At 28.6% G+C, this 13,506-nt stretch overlaps 2 protein-coding genes across 2 annotated transcripts; one reads left to right on the top strand and one right to left on the bottom strand.

Annotated features, from left to right (window-relative positions):
* Positions 1 to 489: 489 nt before the first annotated feature.
* Positions 490 to 5,065, top strand: LOC123301312 (BTB/POZ domain-containing protein 2-like). Its single transcript, XM_044884048.1, has 3 exons — positions 490 to 735; positions 1,300 to 2,154; positions 4,192 to 5,065. The coding sequence occupies exons 1-3, from the start codon at positions 490 to 492 to the stop codon at positions 4,342 to 4,344; spliced, it is 1,254 nt and encodes a 417-aa protein (XP_044739983.1). The 3' UTR covers positions 4,345 to 5,065.
* Positions 5,066 to 6,785: 1,720 nt separating this feature from the next.
* LOC123301310 (F-box/LRR-repeat protein 15) lies at positions 6,786 to 11,643 on the bottom strand. Its single transcript, XM_044884047.1, has 3 exons — positions 11,239 to 11,643; positions 8,545 to 8,926; positions 6,786 to 6,832 (listed from the first exon to the last, which is right to left on the bottom strand). Exons 1-3 carry the CDS (start codon positions 11,437 to 11,439, stop codon positions 6,786 to 6,788), a joined length of 630 nt encoding a protein of 209 aa, XP_044739982.1. The 5' UTR covers positions 11,440 to 11,643.
* Between the last annotated feature and the right edge of the window lie 1,863 nt (positions 11,644 to 13,506).

The following is a 13,506-nucleotide window of genomic DNA, read 5'->3' as shown; positions in this document are numbered from 1 at the left end:
TATTTAATTTACTTTGAAAAATTATCTAAAAAATTAAATTTTTTAAATTACATGCAACTTAACTATTATAATTGAATTTTATAAATTAGTTTTCAAAGTTAATTAAATACTATAAGTTTTCTAATGTGGTGCAAGTAGAATAATAATGACATTAACCTTTTATTTAAGATAAGAACCTTATTGTATGAGATAAAAACGAGATCTATTTGGTCGATTATACTAATTTATTTTGTGGGTACATACAGAGATGGCATTAAATTCCATGCGATAAAAGTTTACATTGACTTTCGCTTCTGTTTTACAGATATATTCTCTTTTCATTGTTGAACGTCCATTCTTGTTAATCAGCTGTGAAAAACATCAAATATTTAATAAACACGAAATACATTAAAGTGAAAACCAGTATACTGACTCCAATAGACTTTACATATTAATTTTCTTTAAATATTATATTTTGTTAGGAATCATTTTAGTTTAAACTAAAATAAAATGACTACAACAAATAATTTATGTAGTACATTCACAGTCCTAAAAAGAATTTCGCAAGATCAACGAAATCAAATAAAACCTTTTGAATTTCTGGTAAACAATCCAAAATTTTCGGATATTCAATTTATTATTGGAAGGGATAATCAACAACGGATTTCAGCACACAAACTTATTTTAGCTGCTAGGAGTGCTGTTTTTGAAGCTATGTTCTATGGTACTCTAGCAACGAAATCTGACGAAATTCAGGTATGAAAATTCTGTTTTATGTTACGTACATCCCAATTTAAATGGCGTTTTCGAAAAAAATATTTTTTGTTAAAAAGAATAGATCGTTTTTCAGGCTCACGATTAAATACATGACTGATGTAGATTTAAGATAGATTAATTACTTTAGAGTTATTCAGAGTTCCTAAGATTTTTTTGGAGTTTCTTAGATTTTTTCAGAGTTTTCTAAGACTTATTTTTTCTTCAAATACTCTCCAGGGTAGTCTATTCCACCAGGGTAGTCCAATTCCATTTGTCAATAGCATGCTCAAGACGTAAAAAGTGAGTTTGATTTCGTGAACGAGTAGCATAGGCCAATCGGTCAATCGAGTGTTAACTGCTGGGTCTGCAGGGTAAATTTTTTTAAAATATGATAATTCACCTGTACTAATATCATCCTTGTGACCAATGATAAAAAATAGAGTCTGTTATTACCGAAGACTGTGGTATCTACGTAAAAGAATCAAGAATTTGATTTTTTCCCACCAGTTTCTAGACTTTTTTTTTAAATTAAAAGTCACTAAACAGAACTTTTTTGAATTTCAGATACCTGATATTGAACCGTCTGCTTTTTTGTCATTATTAAATTTTTTGTACACGAATGAAGTACAAATTAGCCCGAAAACAGTTTTGGCAATTCTATATGCAGCAAACAAATACGATGTACCAGCATCAGAAAGTTTACTCGACGAACCACAATTAGTAGCCTTGTGTTTAGATTTAATAAATAAGAATACAATGGATGTTTTAGAAGCGGATAGTTTTACCGATGTGGATTTGGGTACTTTAATTTTTATGTTGGAACGTGATACTTTACAAGTGTTTGAATCAAAATTATTTCAAGCAATTGTATTATGGTCCGAGGCAGAATGTGCTAGAAAACAATTACCTATAACGCCAGAAAATCAACGATCTGTTCTAGGTCAAGCACTGGAACTAATACGCTTTCCTTTAATGACACTCAAAGAATTTGTGATTGGACCAGTAAAAAGTGGTTTATTGGATGGTAGTGAAATTACCAAATTTTGTGTGGATACAGCATCAAATGCAAGCTCTACGGAAATACCTAGATGTATTAAAAATCCTATTGAATGTCATTTTAAATTTGATAGTAGCAATGACACACTATCGAGATACGATACAAGTTTCGAAGATGAATTAAAGTTTATTCGGCCTGTGGTCATAATTGGTTTTGTGCTATGCCCAATAATAATAAAATATAAAACTAATGTTTTGTTGACATTGAAGGACGTAACAGAAGACACTGTACGTTGCTGTGTTAGTCAGCGCAATAATTCAGCTTGCCCTCAAGATTTGTTGCGTATAATTTTTAATAAACCGATAATGGTTATACCCGATAATAATTACAAGGTTGTCATTGAAATTGAGGAGCGCTCTGGTGTAAGTAATAAAATTTAGTACTCTAGTACGGGTTATTGTAAAAATAGGTTAACTCTTAAATCATATAGGCAGGGGTGGTGAACCTTTTTGAGATAGAAATTTAAAGTACACCTCCGATTTTTACGCAACCGAGCGCAAACTGTTCGTATGAGGGTGTAGAAAAAAGTCAGTTTGGTCAGAAAGTGTGATCTTGAAATTTATGCGCGTGAGCGCGCTTACAATTTCATAATAATCAATCGTGCTGAAAAATCATGAAAATAGAAAAAAAACTATTGGATCTCATATTTTGAACTATTTAAAATTGCTCATGCATTTTAATGCTGAAATATGGAAAAGAAATAATAACCAGTAATAAGAAATAAGAATCACCAGGACCTTACAAAAATTCAAAAAAAAAATCTCTCTTATTTTGTGTTATATATTCGATTTTAACGCTAAGATGTCAGCGCTACGAGTAAAAAAATGCAAACCATACTTTATACATTCAATTGATTTTTCATTGAATAAAAAGGATAAAGATGTTTACTTCATCATACATTTAAATGTGCTGTGCCATATTTGCTCCTCGAATCTTTTACAATTGCGATAGTTTTCCTACTTTTTTTATATAAACTATCTCTGAAAAAGATAGAAGAAGTCTGAAAATATCAAATAAATTATTAATAAATCATTGAATGACAGAAAATGTTAATAGATTGAAACTCTTTCGGAACAAATATTCTATGATAATAGGTTGGCTGATAAGTCCCCGGTCTGACACATAGATGGCGTCGCTAGTATTAAATGCATATTATTTTTATATAGTACCAACCTTCAAATGATTCGTGTCAAAATTTGACGTCTGTAAGTCAATTAGTTTGTGAGATAGAGCGTCTTTTGTGAAGCAACTTTTGTTATTGTGAAAAAAATGGAAAAAAAGGAATTTCGTGTTTTGATAAAATACTGTTTTCTGAAGGGAAAAAATACAGTGGAAGCAAAAACTTGGCTTGATAATGAGTTTCCGGACTCTGTATTTTTTCCCTTCAGAAAACAGTATTTTATCAAAACACGAAATTCCATTTTTTTCACAATAACAAAAGTTGCTTCACAAAAGACGCTCTATCTCACAAACTAATTGACTTACAGACGTCAAATTTTGACACGAATCATTTGAAGGTTGGTACTATATAAAAATAATATGCATTTAATACTAGCGACGCCATCTATGTGTCAGACCGGGGACTTATCAGTCAACCTGTTATATATTTAACTCTATATTATAATATAGAGTTTTCTTAGAAGACTTTTTCAGAATTAATCAGAGATTTTATGAAAATTTACGAATGCGAATGACCATATATTTAATATAACAAGTGAAAACAAACAATTGACTGAGTTAATTGTTGAAATACCCATGCATAGACATTGTTGATTACTCTATCACATTACACATACATACATGCCACACGTACATAACTGATATTGCCATATAATACATGCTATACAATTTACGCCTAATTTGCGCCCTCACGGGTAAACAGTGATGTTTACGAAAAAATGTTTCAAACAAAAGTAGTTTAAACTTTTTGACCTATGTTGCTCATTTACGAACTCGACCTCACTTTTTACGTTCTGAGTACGCTGTAAAAATTTTAGCATGATATCTTTTTTCGTTTTCGTTTAGCATGATATCTCTGTCACTTCTAGGGTTAGTTTTAATGGGATGCAACCGCATTCAGTTGCTTTTTAAACTTGAATTCATGATCACTGTCCTCGAAAGCCCTCGGGAGATATTTCTGAGGTAAAAATTTGGATTTTTTTAAAAACTTTTTTTCACTTTTACTATTTTTAGTGCCTTTGGGAATGGGAAAACTATCCTAATTTTGTCAGTTATCATAGTAATGCAGAGGTTTGTGCGGCTAAATGTTACCAAAGGCATTATAGGAACCCGTACAAAAAAAATTTGAAATCGGAGGTGTTTCACCACCTTCTACATTTTCCGCCTTGTTAAGTGTACTATATAGTCAGTTAAATCATATAAATATGTTATTGTTTTAGGATACTCAGATCCGTAAGAAATCAGATGGAATCATTTGTGGATATGATGGAAAAAAGCTAGAGAATTTGAATCCAACTGATTACTTTTCATTTAAATGCTGGACTGGTATTATTTCACAAATTATTTTCTACGTTTCACAAGAAATGAAATAATTATATAAACAGTTATATTATATTATATGGTTAACTGTTTTGATGATGAAATTTACATTGCTTTGAGAACCTTGGCAGAATAGTGATGAATATTTTAGCATCGTGTGAGAAAACGAAATCGTCAAGTTTCTATTAGCGGAGACCTTTGAGTATTTACGTACTACTGGGAATAATAATTTCATGTAAAGGATGAAACTAGGTGTTCGCGAGAGGTTAGTTTACTAACGGATCTGTAAGTAGCCACTGACAATTTTGAGCTCGTTCAATTGACTACTATTCATCACCCCATACATTACCAACCTATTTTTTAGGTACATGGGGTGCCGTATGCCTTTTGCCTGCAAATAACTAGCTAGTAAACTAAATTAGCGCTTTGTTCTGTCAAATAGTGACTATTTAAACGTCATCCATAGTGACTTTTTTAAACGTCCCCATAATTCCACGTTCGCTTAACCTTTGAACTAAGCGTGTCTGTTGCGTGTCTGCCTTTGAAAGTGCTATTTATAATACAGAAAGTATCTAAGATAAAAATTTGGATTGCGTATGATTTAGGTTTCACTTTGGCAGTGACGTATTTAGAGTCAAAACCGCTCTTGGATATTGAAATTGGTCGCCATATTAACGTTGGTTATCACAATAATTTCAAAGGCGCATATCTTATACGGGTATTTACTTCAATCTAAGCTTTCAGGTTCGATTAAAACCTCACTCTGATTCATAACTGCCAAACATTAGACGAACACTTCAAATTAGAAAGTCTTTAAAAAAACGCTAACATTTTTTTGGTTGAAACATTATTTTGTAAACCAAATAAACAGTAATTGATAGCAAAAATACCCTATAAGATGTAAGGATGGGAGCGTTACTTTATGGAACATTTTGAATTTGTAAAAATTAAAAAACAATACTTGGCTATATTCCACCAATTTTATTTTATTAGTATTTAATTAAAAATTAACAATAAAATATGTTTGACATATGTGCGTTGTCTATTTCGGCCATTTTCAAAAGTAAATATCCGAACACCATTAAATAATTTAATACAATAACATGTTAAATTAAATTTCAGCCTACGTTTTTCATTATTTATTTCAGTAACACAGGGAAAAATCGAAAAAACGGTGGTGAACTTCTACCTCTTTTAAAATTGACCAGAGATACTTAATCCTTCATCAATCAGCCCACTGTTGAACTTATAATGACTATAGCAGTTACCCTTTTCCTTTGCTGGGTAACTAATTTCAACTTTAAAAATAAAGATTACCGCGTTATAGCATTCACATCCCTTGCCCTCACTTAACCCTCCCTTTTTTTGTTAACAATATCGTCGGTTTTAATTTTTTGGTACGGAAACACGAGTATAAACGAATTTTAGAAGCTGTGATGTATAACGGTTTCGTAAAAAAAATATTAGTAATTTATGAATTTATAAAATTTACCAAATAAATTATTATAAAATCTCAATAAAGGTATCGTAATTTTTCTAAACTAGGCGTAATTATAGAATTATAATTTCAGACTAGCCTTCGAAAAAATTACCACTTTAAAAAAAAGTAGAAGACCCTTCCCACTAACGGCACCTGTTTTCTGTAAATACCAGAAAACCAGGATCTTGGCAAAGATATCGGGCAGCGAAACAGATTTTGAATGAAAGAAGTAAAACGCTGGAAAAGACTTCAGAAAAATTTTCAAAACCGTGATCGAAATATGTCATAATACGACATGAAATTGAGAAAACCAAGGCTCACGTCAAAACAGACTTAACGCTCGAATGTACAGACTGATTCGATCGAAGATTATTTCTGGATCACAATCTTCATACCATACATCGATTTGTTTCTAACACATTTACAAGATGGATTTTTGAGTCAGCGCTCAACTTTTTAAACAATACTCTTCAATTTTACTCGATAATTTTCGTGATATCTTGGTTGACGATGTTAAACTTTGGCGAAAATGCATTGCTGCATAGGACACCAAAAATTCACTCGAACCTCTCGATATTTGAAATGAAGATACATTTCCAAATGTCTTCGAATTCTGCCAATTTTACTTGTGACAATAGCGACGAATGAACATTCCTATTCAACTTTGCGTCGTCTCAAAACATACCTTAGATCAACAATGTCTGAAGATCGGCTTAGCCTGGACTTATTGAAAAATATTTACTGAGTTTTCACATGTTGACATAATAAAATGTTATCTTGTTCGAAAAAGAGTTTCTCATTTTTATTGACTTTATGACCGTTCTTTGAATGACCGCCCTGCCCACGGGCCTGAATGGCAGTAAAAAATGAAGATAGCAATTGAACAACAATTCATAAAATGATTTTTATTTTGAACGTCTAATACAATTTAAAAAAATATACAATTTATTTATATTTAATGTTTTACATCATTATTTATTTAATAAATAAATATTTATAAATATGCTCTAATTATTAAAATATTAATAAAAATGTCACAGCACATCTCACATTCACATATTCTACGAATAAATACATTATTTAAATATTATTATTAAAATTAAATTTAATTACCATCCTAATACTAATTAAATCGAATTATTAAATTGAAACAATTTGATTTTATCCTGCTCTATAGCGGTTAAAAAACAAACAAGACTAGTTTTCCCGGTCAGTAAATAATAATAATAATAATGTTTACAAAAATTTGTTTAGCGATAATCTTTTGACAATTTTCTTGTATCAATATTGGTATCTTGTTATTTTTAATGTAAAACCTAATAAAGATTAATTAATTTAAAAAAATAATAATAAGGTTTAACTCCACCATTTTCATGATAAAACATTAAAAGTACTTGAGAGAATAAAATGCGAGTATTTTACCGTGTACTTCAAAGGGAATCCTTTGATTAAAATTATGCAAAAGTACATGGACTCTAATTACTATTTCAATTCATTTTTTTTTAAATAATGTGATTTATTATGAATTTAAATTGATCGGTAATCAAAATAATTGAATTATTTCTTTTAACGGTAAGATATCAGCGCCACGAGTAATAAAAATGTAAACCATATTCATTAGACTCAACTGCTTTTTCCATTGAATAAAGGGATAATAGATGTATCATATGTAAGTACAAATAATTTATATTACAATATCTCTGGTACACACACTTTGAAATTTTAAGTTTTTAAACTTCCCTTCTGTTAAGTATTTCTTTACTTTCCATTCTTGGAATTTATGAAAGCTTAAATCGGGACTTGAGAGAATAAAATGTGAGTATTTTAACGTGTACTTCAAACAAAATTGTTGATTAAAATTATGCAAAAATATATGGAGTTTTTTTCATGTATTATTGAATGCATATGGGTATTCAATATCGTCGCAAATAATTTTTACGTCATTTCGTAGCAATTTATTGCCTTAATAATGTGATTTATTATGAATTTAAGTTGATCGGTAATCAAAATAATTGAATTATTTCTTATGGGATTTTAACGCTAAGATATCAGCGCCACGAATAAAAAAAATGTAAACCATATTTGTTAGACTCTCTCTATTTTTTTCATTAAATGAAAAGACAAAAGATGTATCATGTATATACAAATAATTTATACTACAATATTTTTGAAAAATCACTTTCTTAAAATGAAGGCAAGTTTTTAAACTTGCCTTCTGTTAAGCATTTTACTTTCCATTTTTCATTATATTTTGGGAATTTATAAAAGCTTAAATCGGAATTTATTATAGTTTTTGAAGAGTTTCACATTGGCATAATCCAACCGATATTTAAACGGACACAGTGACCCAAATTAAAACAAAAACAATTATTTAACGTTTTATATAATTCTTTAGATAAATTTTTGTTGTAAAAATTATTAACATGAATCTAGTTTAAATATGTATGTCTGGTAAATAATATACAACGTTGTAAACAACATTTCCGTTAAATATTATATATCTATGCGTGCTAACATGTATAGTTCTCTTTTCTATCGCTAGATAGTGCCTTTCTTAGTGTTAAAATCCCTATATAAATTGCGCAAATGTAAGTATGTGTGAGAATTGAATAATTATTGAATTTGAGAATTTACTCAAATTAGGTTTTAAAAATGTTTACTATGCCTGTAATTAATAAGTATTAATTTGAAACACTAAAAATATTATTTTGATGTGATTAATTATTTTTTTCGAAAGTAAATCAAGTTGAATGAAAAATATTTTGATCAATACCTAAATTATGTATATAAATGCCATTACAATTTTCAGCCATATTTTTACATTTATATTGTACCATTAAACGTTTAATACAATTGTAACTAATGTTACCACTGCCACCCAAATGAAAGTGTTCAATTGTTTTATGATGTTGCATGAAACAATCTAGAAAGCCTTCTGAAATCCAATTGCAATCAATTAAACATATTTTCGTTAGTTTTTTAAAATGATATATAACTGGTTTTAATGCTTGATCACTGATATTATTACATCCAATTATTGTTAAAAATTCAATATTCTTGTTGTTTTCAAAAAATTGTGCTAATATATCATTTGATACATAATCAACATTGTCCAATTTTATACGTCGAATATTTTGACAATATTCCAATAGTGTCTAAAATAAAAAATAATAAACATTTATTTACATTTTAAAAAGGGTCTACATTCATATTATAATTGCTACATATAGTATTGGATTCTTTACTTCGATTTAAGATCGGTTACCACGGTCGAGGTTTATATGAGGGACCTTTCTGCTCAAAAAAGCATTATAACAAATATCTCCGAAAATGTGAAAAGAACATAAAATTCTCTAAAAAATTGCTCCATCCAAAATTTTTCGTATTTATAAAAACTCTTGTTTTTTTAGCTACAGTTACTGCTCGATCCTAGCAAAGAGCTTGAAGAACAATTTTTAACTTCCAAGTATAGAAAGTTATTGTAATATGGGTACTTACTTTTGAAATAAAAATTACCAACATACCTGATGGTCAGGACAAGGCGTTAGTTAATACCAATTTGGAGAAGAAGTATGTGTGTGTGTATGTGTACGTGCGTACACTTTGTGTTACAATATAGTACTATATGTAATCCGTACATTTTTAGTGACACAAGATACGTACGCACGTTCGTGGTCATTTGTTTTGTCATTGAAATCAGGCGAACAAAAAATTATATCGACTTCGTTGAGGTGTCGAAGCGTATTAATAACAATAAGATCCGAAAAGAATTTCATATTATTCGGTCGAAACGTTTCGATTCGGTCGAGTTTTTATTTTTTTATATTTTCTACACGATTCGACCAGACAAAGTTTGTACCAGACACTATTCACGGCTTGTTTTTATATTAACATGTCTTTTTCAGAGAAAATGCAGAGATTTTAAAAGTATAATCTCACATTTCATAGTATTAACCTATTACATATTTACTTCTGTATCCAGTTCTTTTAGTACAGGAGGCGGTAAATATATTTTTTATGAAAATTTATTATTTGATTTATGATATAGCTTGCCTATGATTATCTATGATATAGTTTTTCATAAAAGTTTTTTTTCAGGCAAACCTATATCATTATTTTCGCAATTAAATTATCTTTCTTCTGTTACCAATTTCGATTGGTTAACAGATCAGTGTAAATCTATTCATATCGTACGAACAAGTAAGTCAATAATTACGAAAATAATGATATAGGCTTGCCGGCAACAAACTGTTACGAAAAAGTTATTTAAAATTAATTTAATTAAAAATAGCCATGAACACTTTTCATAGATCAATCAATTAAACTTCACAAAAAATATGTCTCATCTGGTTATCATATGAGTGAAGGTGGACCTTATACCGTCTCTTGGACTATTTTAGAGCAGGCGCTAGAAAGAGCTGAGAGTGCAAAATCCGAACACCGTATTTTGTCAATTGATTCTTATTCAAAAAAGCTTATAGATTAATATTCTGGATGATGCCAGAAACCCTATTGCCCAAAAAGTTATAAACAGTTTAATGTTTGGAAAAACTCCAAAAGGGTTATTTTCAAAGCTGAAAATTAAAGCAAATAAATTAAATTTTTGAGCTTTTCACATAAAACATAACTGTATGTAATTTCATCACTTTAAAGATATTATATTGTTATAATTTTCTTTATAGGAAAATATTTTTTGTGATGCTTTTAATTAATGAATCTTAGTTTTCCAAATTAATTTTAATAAAATGAGCCTTTTAACAGCTCAACGCAAACTTTAAGGATGTTCCCTCGGCAATAATAGAAAAAATAAATTAGTAGATAAAGATCCGAATTTTTAGTATGTTATAGTTAACGAAATATATTATTGTATAAAACAAAAATTTGGGTACCTTACTGTTCAATTAAGAGAGTTTTTATTAATTAAAAATACACTAAATAACATAACCTGTTATGAGGATGGTATGTTATTTAGTGTATTTTTAATTAATAAAAACTCTCTTAATTGAACAGTAAGGTACCCAAATTTTTGTTTTATACAATAATATATTTCGTTAACTATAACATACTAAAAATTCGGATCCTTATCTACTTATTTATTTTTTTCTATTACTGGCGAGGGAACATCCTTAACAGCTTAAATCTATAAATTTAACACCGTAAGAGGTATTACAAAATTTACCTATGCTTATAAAGGACATTAATGAAAATGTATACTTATACACGATTTAAAGATTTCTCTAAAAAACGAGATTTTTTTGGCCCTTCCCGAAGAACATCCTTAATGTGTTCTGTTCTCGATTTAAAAATAAAAATTTTAATATAAAAGCTTATTCTACCATGTTATTTAAAATAAATTATTCAATCCCAAGGCTTAAGCCGACACTGCCAACACTTTTTACACAATAAGCTACTTCCTGTATTCATTTTTTCTACGAATAATATATAAAATAAAATATTTAATAATTACCAAAAATTGTTGTTTAGTAAAATATTTCGAATCCAAATGAAGTACATATTTCGCAAAATATTGATCAATTAATTCTTTATACAATTGTGAACAACATCTCATATTAAATAAATCATGAAATGTTAACAAATTTAAAATACGAGGAAAAATTATATCATCCCAACATAAATCAGTCAGCTTCACTGTACGTTCATTTTGCATAATCGTTTTTGATTTTTACTTTATTATCATTATCATTCCCAAAAATATTAGCATTTTTAAATGAACTTTTTTTATTTTAATCCACACACCAAATATTCACTGCAAGTGTTTATTATGCATGTATCACAAATCGGTGTCCAACTTGTAGCACTATTAATTGTTTATTTATGATGAGTGATGATAAAATTGTCATTAATCGAATATTCTAAAAGAATTTATAGGTTAGAAAGAATAGAAAAGAATAAATCAAGAGTAATTTTTACATAACTCTCTATTTTATTAATTCATAATTACTAATTATATTTTTTTCTTGATTGCACTTTAGTAATAATCAAATCAAACAAATATTTTGTTTGTGAAACCAATTGTTTTAATGTTGCTTACAATATAACAATGAAATGTTTATTATAGATAGATAGATGTTATTTCTTCTTATTTGCCAAATCTCTAATGTTTTAATTGATTTTCATTGTAATTTTTTAAATAACATTAAAAAAGAAAAATACTAATCGCTATAGTTGTGCGTTATCCAATGTAAAAAAGTTCAATAATCAATATTATACATTATTAATAAAAATCATATAAGTCTGTTATTGTTATAGATTTATCTGTAATTTTTGGAAGAGTTAGTTTCAGTGGCGTATCAGATATATTTTTTTTTTTTTTTTGAAACGGGGTGGAGTGACTATACGCAAATATTTATATTAACATACTTTACGTTGAGAAACTGCTCGTTTCAGCATCTACAGAAAATACATTGTCAATTTGCTTAGATAATCTAGAAAACTATACATTTGCTCTCTAATATTAATTATATCATTCCGCTCGTTTTGTTTGATTATACGAACATTACGATCACAATTAATAAAATAATGGATGGCAAGAATTTTTTTAAGTATAATAATTTATTTATAATATTTATTTTAATGATGGTTGGTAGGGAGAATCAGATCGTCATCCACGCTCTCAGCGAATAAAGTAGGAGTTAATAAATGCCAAATTAAAATTATTCAAGAATAAAAATTAATTAAACTTGTTGTATAGGCTTTTTCATCATGTCATAAGCGCAAGTGCAGAGTTTATTTTTTCGTACTGACAGCAATAAGTAGGACTAAGATAGAAGACATTTGTTATTCATTTTATCACATTGGTTATAAATCATTTAGTACGAAACAAATGTGAATCGTTATTTTAAAATGAAAAGCCCTATTAGAAATTGTGAAAATATTAAGAGACGAAATTGCATAAATTTTCAATGTAAAGCGCATACACAACTCATAGACTTATATGTCCATTCATACAATTATAATAATGAAGTAGTGTGTCGTTGCTATGGCAACTCCCTGAAATAAAAACTCATGGGCGGAGCGAATAGATGAGATTATAATAAATAAAGAATTAACGAAAATAATTACAAATTTTCATTGTTAATAAAAATCATTTTTCGTGCCTAAAAATGAATAAATGGGTTAAGTTAATTAAAAATAGGTTGTTAATTAGGTACCTTATTTTCTATTAAATATGCTTAAAATGTACAAAAAATGTTGTTAGTCGCGGAAAATGAATATTTCAAAATCACTTGATTTGAGATTATGTTGTCCAATTTAAAGCATCTTTAATCTTCGCATTCACTTAGGGTCTGCGGATTTTTTGGCTTTTTGGTCAACAATTTTTTTCTTAATGCATTTTAAAATAAGTGCAAAAGTTTGTTATTCACGCGCAATTCTATGAAAAATAAAAGTTTTCATTCACGCTAAATTAAATTTGAGAAAAACTAAAAAAAACTTATAATTTAGATAAAATTCTGTTTACCTTCATATCTTACATACTAGTAAAGCTTTTTAAAAACTAACTTCATTTTTCTATTCGTAAAGTAAAAATTCTTCACCTGAAGTAAAAAAAAATATTTAGTCCAATCTCCTAGTGGAGAAAAAATCATTTAAATTAATTTCTAACTTGAATCTCTATCAATGAGTAGAGCATTCAGAAAGAGGAAAATCTATATATATAAAACTGTGTTAGACTGAAGTGTTAGTGACACTACTTATAACTAAAGAACGGCTGAAC

Source organism: Chrysoperla carnea, chromosome 5 (assembly GCF_905475395.1).
Source record: "Chrysoperla carnea chromosome 5, inChrCarn1.1, whole genome shotgun sequence".
NCBI lineage: Eukaryota > Metazoa > Arthropoda > Insecta > Neuroptera > Chrysopidae > Chrysoperla > Chrysoperla carnea.
The sequence above is the reverse complement of the archived record's forward strand: the minus strand, read 5'-3'. Positions and strand labels throughout refer to the sequence as shown.